The sequence below is a fragment of the Stegostoma tigrinum genome, chromosome 4 (genome assembly GCF_030684315.1).
Source record: "Stegostoma tigrinum isolate sSteTig4 chromosome 4, sSteTig4.hap1, whole genome shotgun sequence".
NCBI classification, from domain to species: domain Eukaryota; kingdom Metazoa; phylum Chordata; class Chondrichthyes; order Orectolobiformes; family Stegostomatidae; genus Stegostoma; species Stegostoma tigrinum.
Window position 1 is genome coordinate 23,266,631 of NC_081357.1, and position 24,135 is coordinate 23,290,765.

A 24,135-nucleotide genomic window follows, 5' to 3' on the forward strand; every position below is an offset into this window, starting at 1 on the left:
CTCGTAATCATCAGTACCATGCCCAGAATACATTCTGTGCCATTGCTAGCCTTAGTACTTCCTTCAAGTATTGTTTAAGTTGCTCTCAGTTATCAGCAGAGTGGCACTTACACAGCAATAGCCTGCTCTCTGGCATGCATTGTTGGTTCCATCATGGCCACCCAGCTCCTGATGTCGTTACAACCTTGGTCCAAACATGGAGGAAGGTGATTAACTCCAGCGGTAGGGTGACAGCGATCACTCTTGACATCAAGGAGCAGTTGATCAAGTCTGATTTCAAAGAACCCTGGTAAGATTAGGGTGGGAAAGCACTCTGCTGGTTGGGTTCATTCTTCCTCAAAGAATAACAGGGTTGTGGTTGTTGGAGGTCAATCATCCTAGATCCAGAAAGCACTACAGGAGTTTCTCAAAGTATCTATTTTCTACTCACCCTGTTCAGAGATGTGATGGCGCACCTCTGGAGCAGGTGGGACTTGAATCTGGGCTTAAGTTCTTCAGGGCAGTGTTGTCATCTGGAGCATTTTCAGCTGCTTCATGAATAATCCTCCCTCCATCTTGTAAAGGTCTGATGCTCACTGATGATTACAGTGTTCAGTCCCATTCATCACTCTCAGGCACTGAAGCCATCCATGTCCATAAGTAAAAACATAACAGGCTGGTACTGTGCTTACAAAAGCAGGTCAGCCAATGGAAATTCAACAGCAGTTGACATGCCTCCTGACTTCTTCAAGTCTGTTCAGCATATACAAGGCACAAAATGCTGGCCAGCCAGTGACACCCACATCCCACAAATGAATAAAAAGGCTCTCAGTTATCAGCAGAGTGGCACTTACACAGCAATAGCCTGCTCTCTGGCATGCATTGTTGGTTCCATCATGGCCACCCAGCTCCTGATGTCGTTACAACCTTGGTCCAAACATGGAGGAAGGTGATTAACTCCAGCGGTAGGGTGACAGCGATCACTCTTGACATCAAGGAGCAGTTGATCAAGTCTGATTTCAAAGAACCCTGGTAAGATTAGGGTGGGAAAGCACTCTGCTGGTTGGGTTCATTCTTCCTCAAAGAATAACAGGGTTGTGGTTGTTGGAGGTCAATCATCCTAGATCCAGAAAGCACTACAGGAGTTTCTCAAAGTATCAAAGAAAAAAAGGCACAAATCAGGAATGCCAGAATATTCTCCACTTACCTACACAGGTGCACCTCAAACAACACAAGCTCAACACCATCCAGGAAAATGTACTCCACTTGATCGGCAAAACATCCACAGCTTTAGACTTTGATTTCTTCTTGACATGAACAAGGACAGCAACGCCTGAATGCCACTAATTGTAAATTCCCATCCAAGTCTCTCACTATCCTGACTTGGGTTTCTATTTCCATCGCTTCAGTGTTACTGGGTCAATATCCTGGAACTCCTTTTCTCACAGTTCTGTGGGTTTTATCAATACCATGTGAACTATTAAAAATCTCACCACCACCTTCACCTTCTGCAGGACAATTAGGAATTGATAGAGTCATGGAGTTGTAGAGTAAAACAGCACAGAAACAGATCCTTCAGCTCATCACATCTGCACTAACCAGACATCCTAAACTGATCTAGTCCCATATCCCTCTAAATTCCCCCTATTCTTGTACCCATCCAGATGCCTTTTAAATGTTGTAATCATACCAGCCTCCACTGGATCCTCCTACGTATGTACCACCCACTGTGAAAACGTATGCCCTCTAGCTTTGGATTCCCCTGCCCTGGGGGAAAGATCTTGGCTATTCAACCTATCCATGCCCCTCATGATTTTATAAACCTCTATAAGATCGCCCCTCAGCCTGCGACGCTTCAGGGGAAATAAGTCTCGGCCTACTCAGCCTCACCCTCAGGTTCAAACCCTGCAATCTCAGCAACATCCTTGTGAATCTTTTCTGAGCCCTTTCAAGTTTAACTGCATCCTTCCTTTGGCAAAGAGACCAGAATAGAATATGGTATTCTAAAAGTGGTCTCACCAATTTCCTGTATAGCCACAACTTGATGTCCCAACTCCTGTACTTAATGCAGTAACCAATAAAGGCAAGCATGCCAAATGCCTCCTTCATTACCCTGTCTACCTACAACTTCACTTTCAAGGAAATACGCATTAGCGCCCCAAGATTTCTTTGCTTGGTGACACTCCCCAGGGCCTTACCATTAAATGTACAAGCCCTCTCTTGGTTTGCCTTACCAAATGCGACGCCTCACATTTATTTAAATTAAACTCCATCTGTCTGTCCTCAGCCCATTAACCCATCTGATCAAGGTCATGTTGGACTCTGAGATAACCTCCTTTACTGTCCATCACACCACCAATTTTGGTGTCATCTGCAAACTTGCTAACCATACCCTCTCCTAGTCTCATCCAAATCAAATAGTGAAAAACAGTGGACTTAGCACCAATCTTTGCCAAGTACTGCTGATCACAGGTCTCCAGACCGAAAAGCAACCTTCTGGTACCTTTTTAAAAAAAAATTCAGTTTTGATATTATGATAGTTTGCGAATAAATAAAACAAAACTTGGAGCTGGTGAGTGAGTAAACAAACATACTCTTGACTCTACCAAATACCACAAAAGCATAATAAAAACCAAAAGAACTGTGGATGCTGTAAATCAGGAACAAAAGCAAAGTTGCTGGAAAAGCTTAGCAGTCTGGCAGCATCTGTGGAGGAGAAAACAGTTAATATTTCAGGTCCGGTGACCCTTCCTCAGAACCACCACAAAAGCATCACAAGATGGGGAAACGTAAAAAGTGTTGTACATGATGTACTTAATGGACCCTCTGGAATGAATATTTGCATCTTTAGCAGCTTTCTAAAGTTTGAATGCAGTATGAGAAAAGTAATCACAAGGCCTATATACCTTGACAGTTGTAATGTATTAATTCATTAAAAGATGGATTAGCTGCTGTTACATTTAGGCTGCCAATGTACCACAGTAAATGTCAAAGTGTTCTAGTCCTGAAAAACTGGAGAGTTGCTGAGGATCAAATAGAAACCTATAAAATTCAAATAGAGTGAACACACAAGCATGTTCCAATCATTAGGGAGTCCAGAACCATGGGTCACTGTCTAAGGATACAGGCTGGGTCATCTAGGACTGAGATGAGGAGAAATTTCTTTATCCAGAGTGGTGAGACTGTGAAATTTTCTGCCACAGAAAATGACTGAAGCAAAATCATTGAGTGGTTCAAGAAGAAGTCAGATACACTCCTTGGAGTTAAATGATTTAGTGAGAAAGCAGAAACAGAGCACCGATTCGGATGATCACCCATCATATTGAATGGTGCAGTAGGCTGAAAAGACCAATTGGCCGACTCCTACATGTTTTTATGATATGAGTTGGTCATTTAAATATTATTTGATTGTTATACCTGCTGAATCCAGTTTATCTGCTTGATAAGACCCACCCTTCACAAACAAATGTTCCACTGTGTTTCTTATCCTGGCATCTCATCTTCCCTTTGGTCTTCCTTCCAACTTATTTATTCCTGACAGCCAGCACCTAAAGCTAGCTGTTTGCAATGTGGAAACTGAAACAAAAAAAAGTAATTGGGGTCATACTTGTAAATTCAGTTTGACCTGAGGGAAGCCTATTTCCTGACGTCCAAATTCCCATGTTTGTTATGACCATTTCCTGGGCTGGGTTCCCCAATGTGTTACTGTTCCAGACGGGATACCAAAATTATTGAGCTCCCAAGTTAGCAAAGATGAACTGGCTCCCCTTCTGTATTCACCCAGTCCATTGGTTGGTTACAACTAGATTAATCTTTTCTTGTGAATACCTTTCTCCTAGACCCTTTCAGTGTACATTTTAAAAGAATCTAATTAAGCAAAGCTTTCTTGAGTTAACGAGGGGTAGGCTTATTAATTACGACTCGCAAGAAGAAATATTAACATAACTTAGACACAGATTAAGATTAAAAGGTGAGTCCAAAAAGATAAAATTAAAACAACTGCTCTAGGAAGGATGTTGTGAAACTTGAAAAGAGCTCTGAAAAGAGTTGCAAGGAAGTTACCAGGTTTAGAGGGTTTGAGCTGCATGAGAGGCTGAATAGACTGGGGCTATTTTCCCTGGGGCATCGGAGGCTTAGGGGGCGACTTCTTAGAGGTTTTTAAAATCATAAGGGGCATAGATAGGGTGAACAGTTAAGGCCTTTTCCCCAGATATGCAGAGTCCAAAACTAGAGAGCATAGGTTTGAGATGAAGGGAGGAAAGATTTAAAAGGGACCTAAGGGGCCACCTTTTCACGCAGAGGATGGTGTGTGTTTGGAATGAGCCACCAGAGGAAGTGGTGGAGGCTGATACAATTACGACATTTAAAAGGCATCTAGATGGTTATATAAATAGGAAAGATTTAAAGGGATATGGACCAAATGCTGGCCGATGGGACTAGATTAAATTGCGATATCTGGTCAGCATGGACAAGGTGGACCAAAGGATCTGTTTCTGTGCTGTACCTCTCTATGACTCTAAAGGTTATACAGATCACTCTGAATTGTTTGTCAAGAGCAGATAGTTTAATGTTGTGTCATTGCAGTGGGGTTTGTCAGTAGCATTGATGTTGCAAGTGGACAATCAGTATCATAATCCCTAGTTTTGTTGAAATTTTACTTATTTTTAACTATGATTGAAATCCACCATTACAGTGAGACCCCCTTGATTTTCCTGCTTCCTTTTGTCTGGTTTGCAACACCCTGAAAGGTGGTCTTTGAATACATTGCAGCAATAACTGATGATAGTTCTTTGAATGTGGCCTTCATAACATGTGAATGCTTGATACAGGCTGGTACACAGAGTAGCATTCCATCTCACTAGCCCACTACAGTAAAGCTGAAATTGGCTCTTCAACCCATGTGCTTGCTTTTCTGATGAAGGGTCTAGGCCCAAAACATCAGTTTTCCTGCTGCTAAGATGCTGCTTGGCCTGCTGTGTTCATCCAGCTCCAAAACTTGTTGTCGTTGCTGTTGTTTTGAAGTTGCTTTTGCATCTGTGTAGTTGTCAAATTCCCTGGGGGTGCTCTGTCCAGACAGCATCTGAAGAATTTTCATCCCCAGCTGTTTTTCACTGTATCAGCCATCTTTAATTTCAATTTTTTTAAAAATACATATTAAGTGTCCATAGTACTTTGGGGTTCTAACCCATCATATCATTACACACTGACTTCCCTGCATAAGCCACCCCTGACGGGCTCCAAAGCCAGAGTAAGTTGGCTTATTTGAACTATTGTAAATTGTGTGTTGGATTCAAATTTATGAATGATGTGGAAAAACTGCAGTATGGGGCGTTATAGCTAGTCACTTAATTTTCAAGTTTTTGTTAGATAAAACCTAGTTCCTTCAAAAACTTTTGTGTTTACAACCTCACTATTAAATACTTTGAAGTGATTTGAGGTAAGAGCTATGTTATTTAATTCATAGAAATTGACTGAAACATTTCAGCATAAATCAATTAGATTGTCTTCTGTGCTTGACTTGTTCTAGTAGATATGATAGATCAGTTTTATAAATTGATCTTTGGCTTAAAATTATATGATACAGTTGGTTGACCATGTGAATCAAAGTTTGTTTTCAGACATCCTAGTTACCTTACTATTACTGTGTATTGATTAGTTTAAATATTCTTCTGTGCAAGTATATTTTTCTTGCAAAATCTTCAATCATGGAGGGAAAACTGCTAAATGCTGACCTTTATCCTCCTTTGATCTTGTAGGTGGAGCCGTTTTCAGGAAAAGTATTCTTTACAGCTGATGCAGATTTGAAAAAGCTGAAGAGTCTGAAATGTGCAGAGCGGTTATTTTTACTTGTGAAAAAACTCCCCCCAATCCAGGTTGCAACACATAAAGGTGCTAAACATTGTCTTTGTGAGTTTAGTTTTTAATAATTAACTCTAGCTTTGTGGCATTAAGTAAGGTAAGTGTATTCAGCTTTCTCAGAAATAACATTTAATCTGCTTTTTTTAACTACAATATAACTGGTAATGGCATCTGTTCTCCAATGTAGAATATTACATCGGAATGTCCCAACCAGAGAAGCAAAGGAGTGATGAGACAAATATTATGTGACCATTCAGCTTTCTCCCAAGATTAAGTGATGTGGATGTAATGATCAATAGTGCCAAAAAGTGATAACTACTTAACAGTGATTACTGTGATGCTCAGTTTCGGACCTTGTCACACAGCTTTTGTCCAAAAATTGACTATAAATCATGAAGGTCGTTGCTCTCAAAGCCAATGGTTGACTAATTTTGGGATTAAGGAGGCCTAAAATCCATCCACAAAGGAAGTTGGTTGTGGTCATTGGAAACTTATTGGAAGGCCAGCAGTTGCAATGATATGGTTCAGTACCAGTTGCAACTTCTCCAATTCAATTCAACCTATCCCAGTTGACAACAGGGCTAGACTAACATCATAAGTAAGAGGAACTTATTGCGGATACTGTAAATCTGAAACACAAAGCAAATAGTGGAGAAACTCAGCAGGTCTCTGATTCTTCTTCAGAACTCAGTTCATACCAGACTCAAAACCTTAATTCTCTTTCTCCCTCCACAGATGCTGAGTTTCTCCAGTGTCTTCTATGTTTATATATCGCAAATAATATTAGCACCAGATAATCATTCTAAAAGAGAGTCTACCATGTTTCCTAGCTCTTCAGTAGAACAATTGGAATTATTAAGCTTTTGAGAATGGAGAATAAACAATATTGCCTTGGAAAATGTTCTGACTGCAATTAGCAAGTGACAAGTATTTCATCATGCTCCTTCTAGACAATGGAGAGCATTTTGGGAGGAATTGGTGGGTAATATGTGAACTGTTTTCTGCAGATTTACTAAGCACAACATGTTTTTGTAGTCTCGCTGTTAACACAGCTGGCCCAATTAAGCATCTAATCAACTTCACAAGATATTGCACGCAAATGACTCTGTAAAGATAATGCAGTACAGGTTAGAGGAAGTGACGGCAATATTTAAGATCTGTGTTCTGTGCTCCACCAGCTGATTGAGGATGTTTAAATGTCTGCTTCCCCTCCAACCTCTACAATTAGGCCTGAGGTAGCATGTTGTGGAATTCCCATTTTGAAGTTTATTGTACAAGAGCAGGTCAGAAGTTGGGAATCCTGCAGTGCGTAACTCAAGTCCTGACTCCCCAGTGCTTATCCATAATTTGCAAGGTACAAGTCAGGAGTGTGATGGAATGCTTCCCAGTTGAGTGCAGCTCCAACAACATTCAAGCTTGACATCATTCAGGGCAAAGTTGCCTGCTTATTTGGTACTTCATCCACAAACATCCACTCCCTCCACTTCTGATGCTCAGTAATAGCAGTGTGTACAAACTGCAAAATGCACTGCAGAGATTCACCAAGTCTCCTTAGACATCACCTTCCAAACTCATGACCACTTCCATCTAGAAGGACAAGGGCAAGGTAGATACATAGGAACACCAACACCTGCTAATTCCCCCTCCAAACCAATCACTATCCTTTTGGAAATATATCACTGTTCCCTCAGTGTTTCTGGGTCAGAATCCTCTTTTACTGGTATTGTGGATCTGTTTTCAGCGCACAGCCTACAGAAAAATTCAAGAAGGCAGCACTCCACCCCGTCTCTAGGGCAACTAGGAAAGGGCAATAAATGCTGGCACAACCAACAATGTCCACATTCCAAGATTGATTTTGTTTTGTTTTTATGTTAAATCCTGGAATGTTGTACTCATCAGAATAGATACAGCATTAAGGACTGCAGCAGTATGAGGAAAAAGCCCATCATTGTGAACATCACCTCAGGTCAAGTGAAGATGAGCATAAAATATCACAGCCTTATCAGCTTTACGCATATTCTGCAAACATATTGACAAGGAATTTAAAAATAACTCAATTGGATCATGGTAAGAATAATAACATGAGTACTTACAGAACATTATGTTGATCGTTAAGGTCGCTTTAAAAATGTGATTTTGTTGGCTATGGAAGTGATTAAAAAAGGGGCATAGATAAATACATATCCAATTATAAAGAAAAGACTTACTTTGAGATCCACTTTGATGTTGTTGTGGTTACTTTATTCGATGTTTTAGTATCACCATTGTCCTTATCACTTCCCCTCAGTAAAAATCTGTGAACAGCATTGAAAGTAGAGGCCTTTAAACTTTAATTGGTTAAGTGGTTTGCAATTCCTTTGCTGTTTCTGATTTGCTGGTTGGACTTTAAGGAACTGTAAACAGGCATCGCTAGCTCAATAAAGACTACCTTCCCAGCACCAGAGAATTAGTCACCTGAAGAACAGATAAAATTCAATATAACAAAGTGTGGGGCTGGATGAACACAGCAGGCCAAGCAGCATCTTAGGAGCACAAAAGCTGACGTTTCAGGCCTAGACCCTTCATCAGAAAAACCCCTTTTCTGATGAAGGGTCTAGGCCCAAAATGTCAGCTTTTGTGCTCCTAAGATGCTGCTTGGCCTGCCGTGTTCATCCAGCCCCACACTTTGTTATCTTGGATTCTCCAGCGCCTGCAGTTCCCAGTATCTCAGATAAAATTCAATGACAGTTTAATGTAATGCACGTCAGTCATTTGCTCATAATTTCTGTTTTGCACTTGTATACCATGATGCTAGACAATGTTGAAATTGCACCACTGATTTAAAGAAAGAAAAACCAGCTAACATGGAAATGCCCTTATTTCAAAAGCAAAACATCACTGCGGAGGTTCCACAAAGTAGCATTCTCTTCTCTATGAACTTCAAGTTTCCTTAATGATTTTGTCTCCATCAGAACTGGACATGTTCACTAAAAATTGTATAATTGTTCAGCACCATTCAGTTTCTCCGATTCTGTGCACACATGTATGAAGAACTGGCAAGATTTAGGCTCGACCTGACAAAGGACAGGTAACATCTGCACCATACAAATCAGTGACCATAGTCAAGTTGCTTCATCAATGGCCTTTCCTCCATTATTAGATGCAAAGTGGAGATGTTCACTAATTAATACACAATGTTCTGCAACATTTGCGTCTCCTCAAGTACTGAAGCAACAAGATCTGGGTAACATCCAGTCACGGACAGATCTCGTACCACAACGTTCATGCCACAAAACTGTCAGGCAATAACAATCTCACAGTGGCATTCAAATATGACGGAAAGAAAGTTTATAGATAGTAATTAGACCTGTGAAACTCTTGAAGAGCTTTTGTTGGATAGGATTTTATATGTCCCTTTAGTAATTAAAAAATAGTATAAAACTGCTGCTACATAATGCCCCACACACTGAATTCCTTTGATCATGTAAGAAAAATCTTGATGTCAACTATTTAAAGTGAAATTGATCTTTTTCAAATATCATTTACCCATCAATTCAGGTTTAATTTACTTTGGCTCTAATTTGCATTCAAGTAAAACCCACAAGAGTTGGAATCTTATTGACCACTCCTTCATTTGTTTGTCATTCAGTAAATCTGGTTATTTTGATTTACCATTCCTGTCAAGTTGATAACACAATTAACTGGCTGAAACACATGAATGCCATACCAGATTTTCTCCCACTAAAACACTAAGTTTGTGGATTCCTTCTCATACTGCAATTGACTTCAATAATTTAACAGATGAAAGTTCAGTGAATTTCTACCTTTTTTGCTAAGTGTCAGTATTTGAGGTCAAAGGATGGGGACTGGATAGGATAACTTAGAGAAAATATTCCCTTGTATGATTGATTATCTGAAATTTTTGAGTTTTTTTGTGACTTTTGGAATTGAAATTGCAGAAATGCAGAGCTGAAATAAGTTAGAATAGTGAAATAGATGGTATTCTCCAAAGTTCTTGGTTGTGTAGTGAAGTAATTTATAGCTTTTAACTCTTTATTTAGAGCTAACGTTGATCAAGAGTATTTTCCTTTAATTTATCTAATTGCACAAACACTTAGTTCTGGATTTGTTGGATGAAGAAACCGTCCAAAAGTAGAAGCTGCCTAAGGATGTTACCATACTCCAAATAGCCTGCTTAATTTCCATAAGAATTAGCTATGTTTTCAACATCTTCAGTATTTTGAAGGTCTGGGATTTCTCTTTTTGGATAATTTTCTTTCCCATTAAGACAGTAAAAATTCGAAGCACAAGTAGACCATCTGGCCCATCAAGTCAGCTCCACCTTTCAGTGAGATCATTGATCTCATAATTATACTTCACTTTTGGGGCTCTTGCATTGTGGTAGATACTGGACCAGGATGCCAGAGTTGAAGTCCCGTCTGCTCCAAAGGTCAGGAATAACATCTTTGAACAGATTGATTAGAAAATATCCCACATTCTACCTGCTAAGTTTTCAAACACTCATCTCCTATTCCTCTGTAGACTGTGTCATCCTCACTACTTGCTTTGCCACTTTTTTTTAATGTCATCCACTTGGTGATTATATATTTCCTTCTGTCATTCAAGTCAGCATTGTATATAATAAATAATTGTGGCCTTAACACTGATTCCTGTGGCACTAGTTTATAGCTTTACATCCTGGAAAAACACATACAATGTGTCAAAAATCAGTGATAAACCAAAAGAAAAATTAAGTTTTTTTTTCTTGTAATCTTTTATTAGTCATTAAAAGAGAAAATAAACGATGAGACTAAGCTGACTTGCAATAAAATCAGATGGCAAGAAGTTCTTTAAATACATGAAAAGAAACAGAGACCAAAGTGAACATTCAGGCACCACCCCTTTTTCCCAACTCTGCCTTTTTACTCTATTCATTTGTTGGGTACGGGCATCGCTGGCAGGCCAGCATTTCTTGTCGTTCCCTAGTTGCCCTTGAGAACGTGGTGGTGAGCTGCCTTCTTGTACCGCTGTAGTCCTCCTGCTGTGGATTGACTCACAATGCTATTAGGGAGGGAATTCCAGGGTTTTGACCTAGCAACAGTGAAGGAACGGCTTTATATTTCCAAGTCAGGATGGTGAGTGACTTGGAGGGGACCTAGGTGGTGGTGCTCCCATATATCTGATGCCCTTGTCCTTCGAGATGGAAATGGTCGTGGGTTTGGAAAGTGCTGTCTTTGGTGAAATTCTGCAGTGCATCTTGTAGATAGTACACACTGCTGCTACTGAGCGTCAGTGGTGGAGGGAGTGGATGCTTGTGGATGTAGTGTCAATCAAGTGGGTTGCTTTGTCCTGGATGGTGTCAAGCTTCTTGAGTGTTGTTGGGGCTGTACTCATCCAGGCAAGTGGGGAGTATTCCATCACACTCTTGACTTGTGCCTTGTAGATAGTGGACAGCCTTTGACAAGTCAGAAGGTGAGTTACTTGGTGCAGTATTCCTACCCTCTGGCATCTCTTGTAGCCACTGTTAATCTGGTGAATCCAGTTGAGTTTCTGGCCAATGGTAAGCCCCCGGATGTTGATAGTGGGGCATTCAATGAAGATAGTACCGGTGAATGTGAAGAGACTGTGGTTAGTTTTGTCTCTTATTGGTGATTATCATAGCCTGGCATTTGTGCAGCATCAATGTCACTTGCCAGTTGCTAGCCCAATCCTGGATATTGTCCAGATCTTGTTGCATTTGAATATGGACTGCTTCAGTATCTGAGGAGTCACAAATTGTGCTGAGCATTGTGTAATCATCGACAAACACCCCTAATTCTGATTTATGATGGAGGGAAGGCCATTGATGAAGCAGCTGAAGATGGTTGGGTCTAGGACACTACCCTGAGGAATTCCTGCGTCGATGTCCTGGAGCTGAGATGATTGACCGCCAAAAACCACAACCATCTTCCTATGTGTAAGGAATGATTCCAACCACTGGAGCATTTGCCCCCTGATACCCATTGATTCCAGGGCTCCTTGAAGCCACACTCTCTCACCTCACCTCTGGAATTCAGCTCTTTTATCCATGTTTGAACCAAGACTGTAATGAGGTCAGGAGTTGAGCAGCCCTCGTGGAACCCCCCAACTGGAGATCTCTGAGCAAGTGCTGCTTGTTAGCACTAATGATGACATCTTCCATTACTTGACTGATGATCAAGAGTAGACTGGTGGCGGAATTTGAATTCAATGCATTTCTGGAATTAAGATTCTAATGATGATCGCGAACCCAAACCCATCTGGCTCACTAATGTTCTTAAGGGAAGGAAACTACCACCCTTACCTGGTCTGGCCTACATGTGACTCCAGACCCACAACAATGTGCTTCACTCATAACTGCCCTCTGGGCAATTAGGAATGGGCAATAAATGCTGGCCTAGCCAATGTTGCCCTCTTCCTGTGAATGAATAAAGGAAAAAAAATGTGCAAAATCTTATCAAAAGCCTTTTGGAAATTCAAATCCAATTCTTTCAATTTAATCCAAATGCACCTACTGGTTCTCCTTTATCTTGCTTGTTATCTCTTTGAAGAACACTAGTACATTTGTCAGGCATGATTTTCTCTTCATATAGCCATGATGACTCTGGTTATATTATGCGTTTCTAAATGCTCTACTATTACGTCTTTTATTTTCCCCGATGACAGGTGTTAAACTCTGACTTGTAGTTACTTTTTATTTTGGCTTCCTCTCCTTTTGAATAGAGATTCCTAAAAGAAGGTTTTTTTTTTGAACTGCATTGGCAGTTTTCCAGATTCCAGAACTTTTTTCTGAAGCTCATGATTCTTTAAAGATTTCAATGACTACATCCACTATCTCCATAACCATTTGCTTTATTATCCAAGGATACGTCCCATCAGGTCCAAGAGACCTATCGGCTTTAGCCTTGATAGTTTTCATCGTACTTTTTCTCCATGAGTGAGTTATCGTGGTTCTTTACTCTGATTATTTAGTAATTCTGCAGTGCTGTTTGTGTCCTTGGGCATGAAGACTGATGTAAAGTTCTGTTTCCCAGTTCCCCATTATTATTCCCTCAGCCTCCTTCTCTAAGGGCCCATGCACATTTTAAATTCTCTTCCTTTTCATATCTTTAAAGAACCTCTTGCTCTCCGATTTTTATTACTTGTCAACTTCCCCTCATTTGTTTATTTTCTTATTTTTTGGCAGCCTTTAAAACATTGCAAATTTTTTCATTTACCACTAATCTTTAAGGATGTTGTATTTTTTTTAATCAATTTGATATTTCCTAATTTCCTTGGTTAACCATAATTCGTTTATCCCTTCCTAGAATCCTCCCTCCAAATCTTTGTCATAAACCATTTTCTTAAGACTCTGTAATTGTTCCCCAACTCTCCTTTCTGCGAAGCTAAATTTAGCATAGTTGTTTCTCATCCATTTTAGTTACACTCAAATGCTGTATTCTCCAATGTTATGGTCACTGTTTCCTCGGTTATCTCTTACTGAGACCATTTATCAAATATACTTTATTACATATTACCGGATCCAAAATAACCTGCTCCCTGGTTGAAGCTGCAACATATTATTCTAAGAAACTGTACTGAATACGTTCTATAATTCTTTGTCATGGCTACCTTTTCAATTTGATTTTTCCCAACCTACGTAAAGAATAAAGTCACCAATGCTGATTATGCTGCCTATTTTTACATGGCATTATATCTCCTGATTTTTGTCTTACAGAATAGCTACTGTTAGGGTACACTCTACTACCCCTTCAATCTCTTCCTCTTGTTATTTCTTTCTTCTATCCATATAGATTCTATACCATTCAATGCTGGATCATTTCTTGTTATGGTAGTTATTCCATCTCATACATCAAATCTACCCCAGCACTCTTCCCTAATATTATGGTCACTGGATGTACTATCACCACATTGGATGACATGATGGTAGGTGGTAAGGCAAGTAGTGTGGATGACCCAGAGTCTACTGAGGGTTGAGTGAGTTGTCGAAAACTTGGCAGACGGAATGTAATATGGTAAAATGTGATCAAGAAGAAGAAAAGGGCTGAATATTGATTTACATGGGGGAAAGACTGCACAAAGGGGCTTGGGGATCCTCTTTCATGAATCACAAAAAGCTAACACCCAGGTTCAGCAGGTAGTCAGAAGGCAAATTAACTGTTGTTCTTTTGAAAGGTCATGTACCCATGAATGTCTAGTTCCTAACTTTGATCATCTTATTGCTAGATTTCTATAAATTTTTATAACAAAATCTCATGGATTTGAGAAAATCAAAGCTATGAAGTTTTTTGCCAGTATTACTTTAGATTTGTTCGTAACAAAAATGTCCATTCATTGTGATTGCTTGATTTGAAAAATGATGCATTCAGACTTGACTATATGTTCCTGTTCAAACAAGTTGTTTTTTCTTTTGAATTCCAAGGGAAAGGTGTTCACATGCTTCAGAAATATGTGATTGGAGAGTCGAGTGAATGGTTGAATATTGTTGCCAAATGGAAATCTCTTCAGGATCTTAACAAGGAAGAAGAACGCATTTCAGACAATACTAGAACTGGGATAAAACGGCCAGCGCAGCAAGAGAGTGGTGAAACTAGAAAAAGGTCAAAGTTAGAGCTGGGTGAATCTCCAGTGACAGACTTTAATGAAAGTCCAACAGGGCCACATAACACTCATTCACTAATAGAAGAATGTTACCAGAGTAAATCACCAACACAGATGCCATCTTCTCCTGATGAGCTGCTTAATTCTAAGGGTCAAGGTGCTGCGTCTAGTATGCATTTTAGAGTATCTTGCCGCTGCAGTGGGAAAATTGCTAAAATGATTACCTCACAGGTAATTGTACTGTCGAAGGTGTCAACTTTTATTTGCTAGTTTGCAAGTACCAGTGCCCAGATGTATATTATTCATGCATGAGTCTTGTAAGTGAGTGCCAGCAAGCTCCTTGTTTATTCGGCAGGATGCCTTCATATATTATCCACACTTCATGTAGTCAGCAAAAGCACAGCACCATTAATAGCAAAGTGTAAGCTATTAATGGGGGGAGAAATTGCTTTTGGTGAGCATAATTGGGCATTAAAAAGAATTATAGCCCCAGTGAAATAGTTTTAACAGATATACAACTTGATGATCAGCTGAATTTTCAATGATTGTCATTCTGGGTTGCTTGGTAATATTAATATGCTATTTCAATTATGAATGGCTTTGACTGGGTGCTGTAAATCACCAGCTGTATAAGTCTAATAAATTCCCTCATCCATAATTCTTCCATTATATCATTTGACCTTGTTTTTTAATGGTGTTGTGCACATAGCTGCATTGCAGTGAAAGAATTGCTTTCACATATGTATTGGAAGTTGTTAATAGATAACATGATTAACATGATTAGTTATTGACTGAACATTAATCCAATGCTTCACTCCCTTTTAAAGGAGAGCCAAACCCACTAGTTGCTGTTATGTGTAAATGTGCAGGCTGTTTCTGAACAGAGTATATCAACTTGCTAAAGTATACTTCAGCAATCTGATGTGCAAAGTGATTTTCTCACCATCCTTTTTTTAAGTCTCTCCTTTTGTTGTGGTTTCATGCACCAGTTGCAATTGATTACCTCCATTATAACATTGAATAATCTTTTGAAGTCACTCTCAGCTGCAGTGTGAAAAGCTCTAACAGGGAAATATGATGCTCGTTCAGTGATACAAGGAAGCAGCCAGAGTAAATCACCAATCCAGATACCGATGTGCTGCTTAATTGCAAGGATTAAGATGCTGCATCCAGAACCATCTTGATAACTGCAGCTACCATAGATCGTGGGACACAAGTCAACTCAGCATACAAGATGACCCTTCTTTTTTCGGTGTACCAAAATTCATATTTAGGCCTATACACTGCGCATTATTTTGATCCTTTCTGTAAAGAAGTTGCCCTTGATTTTTCACCATGGCAATGCATGATGAGTCAGCATTTGGTCTTCAGCAGGCCACGTTACCAAGTTGAAGGACAGGAGTTTAAAACTTAGTGTTGCTTTGCCCTGACAAATCATTCAGGAGTCATGCTTGTGCTGGATGAAATAAGTGGATAGTCGATGGACGAAAACATGCTTACATAGAGTGGAATTGATGTTTTATGTGGAATTTGGGAAGCTATTAATGTACAAATTGTCATAATTTTTAAAAGTTCAAAATATCTAATTCAGCAAATGGGGAAGATGACTTTGGAGAATTGATCATTCTGAGCTTGAAAATGCCACATCTGAATCATGTGGGGCCCTTATGATGATACCACAGTGATTCGGAATGAATCTGAACTTACTGCATCACGTGCCAAAGTCCAGTTTTTTTGATTACGTTCTTTAAAATTACATGTTTGTTCTGAAATATATTCTACAAAAAAAGGTGTCACTTTATTTAATTTGGACCACCCCATTTTTCTTGTCATTTTAAGATAGTGACCACTTGTATGTCAAGAGCAAAATGTGAACCACCGGTTGATGTAAGTTATCATCCTCCACCCCAATTTAGGAACACTTTTCTCTGAGATTTGAAAGAGTAACTTAATATTTGGCAATCAATGGGACTTGTTTCCATGAACATCATAGGTGCATCTAGACTTCATATGTTTCCATTGCATTTGAAGTGTTTTCAGCTCCTCTCCTTCAACTAAAAGTAAATGTACTAGTTAAATTTCATTGCTGTATTTAGGAGGCAGGTGTTGGTTAAAGTTTTTGAAAAATAAATTCAAGAATAAACTTGCACTTGGAAATTCAAACTCCTAAACCTCTTGTGACTCTCATTGCCCCTGCTCTCCAAGTCTGTATAAACTCTGAAATCTCCTAACTATGAGATCAGGTACAGCAAGCATGATTGTTAAAACAAAATTCTAAAAGAACCAATGCTTCACTGGGTTCCAAACATCCAGCCTGTATCACTTCTGGCCTCACCTTTGTCTCAGGAAAGTACATTCTCACAGCTGAGCAGTCTGATAGAAGAATACAAAAGAACAGCTTGAGCTTTTGAACTATAATAACATAATCTGTAGCATCCCTATTAATCCTTTAATTAGCAATTAGTTTGAATTTTAAGAGGTGCAAACTATTTATATTTTTTAGCGTTATAAATCTACAGTTTTTGTTTTCAAAATTGCTTCTTTTGGCAAGGCTAAACATGAAACTAAATCGCAATCACAAAAATGGAATTCCATATTTGCATTCTTTAACATAAATTACATTTGAGGCTAACATTTTCCTGGATTGAAAAATTGTGACAAACATCTGAATTCCATTCAGTATTTTAAATTATCTGCATAATTTTCTCTTTCTAAAAATTATCTCAACATGTTTTTATTTAGCCATGCCTTTAGTCAGCTTTCCCAACTCCCATGCCACTAAGGTAGCATGGTGTGAAGCTGGATGAACACGGCAGGCCAAGCAGCGTCAGATAAGCAGGAAAGTTTGACATTTCAGATCTCGACCCTAAACGTCAAACTTTCCTGCTCCTCTGATGCTGCTTGGCCTGCTGTGTTCATCCAACTTCACACTGTGTTATCTCAGATTCTACAGCATCAGCAGTTCCTACTACCCCATGCCACCAAGTTATATTTACATTCTCCTCTGAAGTGCTTTGAGTTATTTCAAGTTTCATCTTATTTATGCTTTATCAATACTACTCACGAGCAGTGATGTACAGCTTAGTAAGGTGAGAATTTTGCAAATTTTTTACAGTTTATGTCGACTTGTGTCTTTATTTTCCTAGACAATGTTAAATTCCAAAGGGTAATTTTTCTGCATAATTGATTTCCCACAGGAGCTAGGGAGAGCTATCGGTGTTGCCCTCAGCAGGCAAATGGGCTGGAAAGCAGAATTGAGAAACCCAGTGCTGGAGGTAAGAACCATGATTAAGGTAATGATGCTTAAAAGTTCAAACCTTCCAAACAAAAACAAATTTCCTGAGACAGTATTAATTAGACAACTTATTTCTTATTGACAACAAGTTCTGCATTTCTTTTGTTTCTTGTCTACTCGACTTGCTGATATTAGTAAGCTGGGGTCAGAATTATTTTTTTGAGGGCCACGTTTTGAATTTTGGGGGCTCTTCTTCTCGTTCCCACTAACTCGGCGACTAAGTCTCAATGTGATAAGCTAACAGTATGATAAAAGATTCAGAGACAGTAGGAACTGCTGATGCTGGAGAATCTGAGATGACAAAGTGTCGAGCTGGATGAACACAGGCCAAGCAGCATCAAAGGAGCAGGAAAGCTGACGTTTTAGGTCTGAACCCTTCTTTAGAAAAAGAACCCGAAACGTCAGCTTTCCTGCTCCTCTGATGCTGCTTGGCCTGCTGCGTTCATCCAGCTCCACACCTTGTTATCCTAGTATGATAAGTAGTTTTATTTTTTGAGAGCGAGCTGGTGATACATTTGTGGAGTTTGATGTATATCCCCACAGGATAATATTGGGATCCTTGGTTTTCCTAATAAATATAAATGATCTAAATCTTGGTGAGCAGTGCAGTGATTGTAACCAAATCTGCCAAGTGGATCTCATAGAATATGAGCTCCCTGGTTGGGGCTGTAAATCTGGTCCAGCCAGGGAGCACTGGCTGACAGATAAGACCAGGAATGAGAGTTGGATCAGTGTCAAGGACTTTCCACATGTAAATAACAGGTGACTTGTGGTGGGATACCAGCCTCTGGAGTTAATTCATGCAGTGACAATTTTTGAAGTTCGTGGATGATACAAAACATTGAAGCTTTTTGAGGAGGACAGTGTAGAACTTGCAACAAGATATAGTTGGTCGAGTGGCCAAATAAGTGGCAGCTAAAATCCAATGCAGAGAAGCATGAGGTTATGTATCTTGGTAGGAAGTGCAGTTCTAAAGGAGTTAGAAGAACAGAGAGACTTGGGTATATATGCGCGCAGATCATTGGAGATGATGAGGCAGATGAAGAGAGCAGTTAACAAAGCCTACAGTATCCTGGGCTTTATTTATGTAGGTGTAAAGTAGAAGAGCAAAGAGGCTATGCCGAACCCCTCTAACATACTTATTAGACCTCAGTTGGAGTAATGTGTCAGGTTCTGGGTGGTACATGTAGGAAGGATGTGAATGGATTGGAGACAGTGCAGAAGAGCTTTACAAGAATGGTTCCAGGGAAGATAAACTTCAGTTATGAAGATAGATTGGAACTGATTTCCTTGGAAAACAAAGGCTAAGAGGAGATCTTATAGTTTTCTAAAAGATGGCTGGTCTGTGTAGAGGAGTTGAGGAGAAATTGTTCCTGTTTGTACAGGAATCAAGAAAAAAGCCACAGTTTCATTCTCACTCCATCTCCACTCACATAGATAAGGAGAACCACCAGTTCGTTTGAAACAACACCAGGATCCTAGAATAGGCCAAACACAGACATTCCTAGAGGCCTGGTTCTCCATCAAGAAGGCCAGCATCAGGGTAATGAAACGTCTGTGAACTAACAAACCAGCTCAGCGAGTGAACCAACCACAGCATTGTGTAATGTTATGGGGAGAAGGCAGGAGATTGATACTTGGTCATGCACATTTGAACATCTAGTGGCTCTTTTCTAGTAATAATTTCATCACAGAGTTATTGGTAATGCAGTCACATAGTAACGCTACTTCCTGTATTTATGTTGACGTTTAGAGTCTCAGAAGCAAAACTAATGGAATTCACCAATAAGCATCCACTACTACTCTTAAACACTGTGTACGTATGACTTTAATTTCCTTGCCACGTAGCATTAAAGACAAGGTAACAAACTTAAGTCAGCAACAAAATTGGTTGGGTTTTTTTTTCAAAGTAACTGACCTAACTTCTATACCCAAAAGCCATCATTTAAGCATAAGATCATAAGACATAGGAGTGGAAGTAAGGCCATTCAGCCCATTGAGTCCACTACGCCATTTAATCGTGGCTGAAGGGCATTTAAACTCCACTTCCCTGCACTCTCCCTGTAGCCCTTGATTCCTTTGTGAGATCAAGAATTTATCAATCTCTGCCTTGAAGATATTTAATGCCCCGGTCTCCACTGTGGTCCATGGCAATGAATTCCTCAGGCCCACCACACTCTGGCTGAAGAAATGTCTCCTCATTTCCGTTTTAAATTTACCCCCTCTAATTCTAGGGTGTCTTCTGCAGAGTGACAAGATCACAGCTAATGTTTTTCAGCACGTGCACAATGCTGGAACATTTCTAACAAAGCAATTTGCTGCATATGAGCTTAATACCAGATTTCGGTTTAGCAATTGACAGAGTTCATTACAATAACATTCACTTCTTCTTTTTCCCTGATCATCTGAAGCCTTAAACTAGAGATTCTACTTTTCATTTTCAAGGAATTTATTACTCTCCAGTTGATAGGTTGAAATTGTTCTGACTTTGGCAGCCGTCTCCTTTATCTGTCTTCCCTGCAACTCCGTTTCTGCGTACTGACAACCCCCTTCTTCTTTTCCCTCTACACTTACCCCATCCCTATGATAGCAGTACCTTTGTTTCTCTTCTTCATTCTGCTGCAGTCCCACTTTATCCCCACTGCACCTTGTGTAGCCTCCGCAATCTCTTTTTGTTTTTCCTTTCTCACTAGTTTTCTCCCTTCCCCACCCCAAAACCCACCCTCATACTGCAGGCCCCTTCTTCTTTCTCTACACATTGCAATGCCCCCATCCCTTCTCCTTTTTCAGGCCTCTTCTCAACACCAACCCCAGGCCCAGATGATACATTTTCCAATCTCAGCACCAGTAAACCTCTCTGCTGGTCCTCCAAAACGGGCTGATTCCCCCCTATACTTGCTGGGAGAGAACAGCAGATCAGAAACATGCTTAGATTGGAGGAATGAGAGAGACAGAGTCTGTAATTGGCAAAGCAGCTCTTCACTGATTCTGTGTCTCTCATAACTGAGAGAAGCAATTCACTGAATAATTACCCCATTTGTTTGGAGGGTACACTATGTTTTGCCCCTCTGTATTTATTTGAGCTCTGTTAGCATTTTGCTTGTTTGAAAACATTTATCATGGGAACATGGGTTAACCTTAGATTACAGCAAAATAATAGAAATTTAAGGCTAAAAGAAAACTTTGGAAATACTTGTCAGGTCTATCTGCATCTGAGATGAGAGAAGTGGAGTTGTTACAGTCTTAAATTGCTGACTTTCTATCAGCTCTCCACCTATTGTGCTGGAAGATTTCAATCTAATTGGGATATTTGACTTCACTCATAGTCAGGCAGCCTCCTTTTTGGGACTCAGATCTGAATGCAACATATATCCAGTCAAGTAATCATACTTCTACAGGGCAAATTATTGCATAGCAACAGAATTGCAAAAAGTTTTCAGATTGGACAATACTAGTATTTTTCTAGAAATACAAGTACTAGCGAACCTTTTTCCCTGAGAGAATTTTCTGGGTATTCAACGCAAATTTTAACTAAATTGTTAGTGCAAAACTATTAAGTAGAACACTGACCTAATATTAAAGCATGGGATGTATTTAGAATGAGAATTTTTTTTTTACTCAAAAAGGAAGTTATATGATCGTGGCAAGTTGCTGGGGAAAATTTATTGTAAGAAGGAAGGGTGGTGCCTCTACATAAACTTCACTTTTTAAAACAGTATTTGTGCTAAAAGGAAGGATAGTTGCCAAGCTTTTCATCTTGCACTCAGGCCAAATATAAGAGTGCCAGATTTGTAATACAGGAGAAAAAGGGGCTCATTGCCTGGCATATTCAAAGCATTGTCATGGCAAAGAGGAGCAGTGAACTCTGAGATCCCATGTATTTCAAAAATATTGCAACCATTGAACATATACCTTTTCGTTCACAGTGAACAGTTCTTGAAATATGAATGCAAGTCACTTCTCACATGCTTGCCATGGATTCAACTGATTATCTTAATCAGTTAAACTTATTAGTTTATTTATTAATGCACTCAACATCAACAACCTAGTGCTTATCATTGACCAGAACTTCAGGAAACATACGTACTGTGGCTAGAAGAGAAGATCAGACTCGAGGATCTCTTTCAATGACTCACTTCCTGATTCCCCACTTGTCTGGCTGAATGCAGCTCCAGCACCGTCAAGAACACTGACACTATCCAGGACAAAGCAGCCCAGTGGATTGGCACCACATCCACAAACATTCACTCCCTCCTCCGTTAGTCCTCAGTAGTAGTTGTGTGTACCATCTACAAGATGCACTGAAGTTCACCAAGGCTTCTTAGACAGCAGTTTCCAAAAGGCTGACTGCTACCATCTAGAAAAACAAGAACAGCAGTTACATGGTAGTGCCACCACTCGCAAGTTTTCCTCCAAGTGACTCACCATCCAGACTTCAGTGTTTCTTCAGTGTCATTCAGTCAAACTCCTGGAATTCCCTCCCTAAAGACATTGTGGGTCAACCTACAGCACATGGACTGCAATGCCTCAAAAAGGCAGCTGAGCACCACCTCTTTACAATTAGGGATGGGCCATAAATGCTGGCACAGCCAGTGATGTCAACACCCTGTGAATGAATTGAAAAAAATACTCAATTGTGTGCTGGTGTCACTTTTACAACATAGAATGGCCGAACCCCTCTGATAATTAAACTAAAACACAAGCCCTGATCTGTTATGACAAAAGTAGGAGTTTGCCTCTATTAATTACCCTCAAACCCCCAGAGAAGCTTGTCTTTCCCCTCTTTATCTATTAAAGGAAAGAAAATCCATGACCTCCACTTTACAATTAACAAGAAATAATTTTTTTATTTAAGCCAACAATGAACAAATTAACAAGATTATTAACAAATCCACAATTTCCCCTTATACTGCAAACGACTTCTCAGCTGGTCTAAATTCTACCGGAACACTGTTTGTCTGAATAAAGACCAGACCCACTAATATAACTCCAGTTATAAGAAGCAATAAATTATAAATTAATCTCTCCAATTTTGCGCACACTGTTTCTGGAATATTTTGTCATCTCCATTCTCTTCACAAACACCTTCCTGCTATTAATTCTGCTGTTAAGGATGTTTTATCTCTATAATTTCTTCAATGAGCTAAAATACCATTGTACCTTTCACTAATTAGATGGGGTTTCTCTGGCAGATGAGTCCATGATTTTCCAAATGCCCTTGCCTTATATGCCCGTAGTGACATAATGAAATTTTTATATGATGGGTTTCAGGTTGGCAACAACATCCTATTTTAAATATAATTGGCTTCCTAGGTCGTCACAACATTAAAACAGGACTAAGAGATATTGGAACTGCCGATGCTGGAGCCTGAGATAACAGGGTATAGAACTGGATGAGCACAGCAGGCCAGGCAGCATCAGAGGAGCAGGAAAGCTGATGTTTCGGGTCTGGGTCCTTCTAAAGACCTGAAAAGTCAGCCTTCCTGCTCCTCTGATGCTGTTTTGCCTGCTACCTGTAAGGCTTTTTTGATAGTGATAGTGGGAACTGCAGATGCTGGAGAATCCAAGATAATAAAGTGTGAAGCTGGATGAACACAGCAGGCCAAGCAGCATCTCAGGATTTGAGGCTCTCTGTACTGGCAACTTCAGCTGCTGCTCACAGACATGCATTTTTTAAAAATTTCTAAATACAGACAAAGCACAAATCTCTTAAAGGAGCTGCACACTTTAGTTTCCTGCCTTCCACTTCACCATTACTCTATCCAACTTTGTAACATCACCCAATGTCAGAATCATTTCTAACTGTGTAACAATTTTTAGGTTTTGCAAGTGTGGGCTTGGGGAGTAAGTTTTGTACTTATGCTATTACAAACAATGAAAAAAGCATACTGTGTGATTCAGTTAGCCACAGCTGAAACATACTACCAAGTCCTACAAACTGGTGCCCTTTTTTTCCTGTAATATAAATTGTTAGATTAGTTTGAAATTGCTGCTGTTGCAAGATAAAAAAGCATAAGCAACAATTTAAGTTCCTGTGCTACCAAAACAGATTTGTTTAGAGAATGTACTTTTTTAAAAATTAAATCTTTAATTTTCAAATGGCTACTTGCCTGTCAAATATAAGAATTTGTGGTGCAGAATAAGAACCATCTTCAAAAAGCAGAAAGATTTTGACATGTTTGTTTCTGCCGAAATAAGCCTAAAAATATTAACTTATTTTCCATATGTATGCATAACATGGAGTTGCCAAATGAAGCTCTTTAATGGACTATTTTTCATGTGCTCAGTGCCATCATCAAGAACTCACTTGTCAGGAGACAAGAGCTTAAGTTGCAGATGTTCAGCTCCTCAGCTCAGGAACAAAATCTGATGAAGTTGACTTGAAAATTTGCTGGAAATCTGAA

General features: G+C 39.6%; 1 protein-coding gene across 3 annotated transcripts in view; it reads left to right on the top strand.

The window, feature by feature from the left end:
- thumpd2 (THUMP domain containing 2) overlaps window positions 1–24,135 on the top strand; it is a 41,740-nt gene that overhangs the window by 896 nt on the left and 16,709 nt on the right. Inside the window, exons 2-4 of one of the 3 annotated variants that reach the window (XM_048530859.2) lie at window positions 5,736–5,886; window positions 14,258–14,667; window positions 17,634–17,711. In XM_048530859.2, the coding sequence (XP_048386816.2) occupies window positions 5,736–5,886; window positions 14,258–14,667; window positions 17,634–17,711 (639 nt within the window). Of the gene's footprint in view, window positions 1–5,735; window positions 5,887–5,941; window positions 7,906–14,257; window positions 14,668–17,633; window positions 17,712–24,135 lie in introns of those variants that run through there. The other 2 variants (XM_048530860.2, XM_048530861.2) reach the window with 2 other exon arrangements.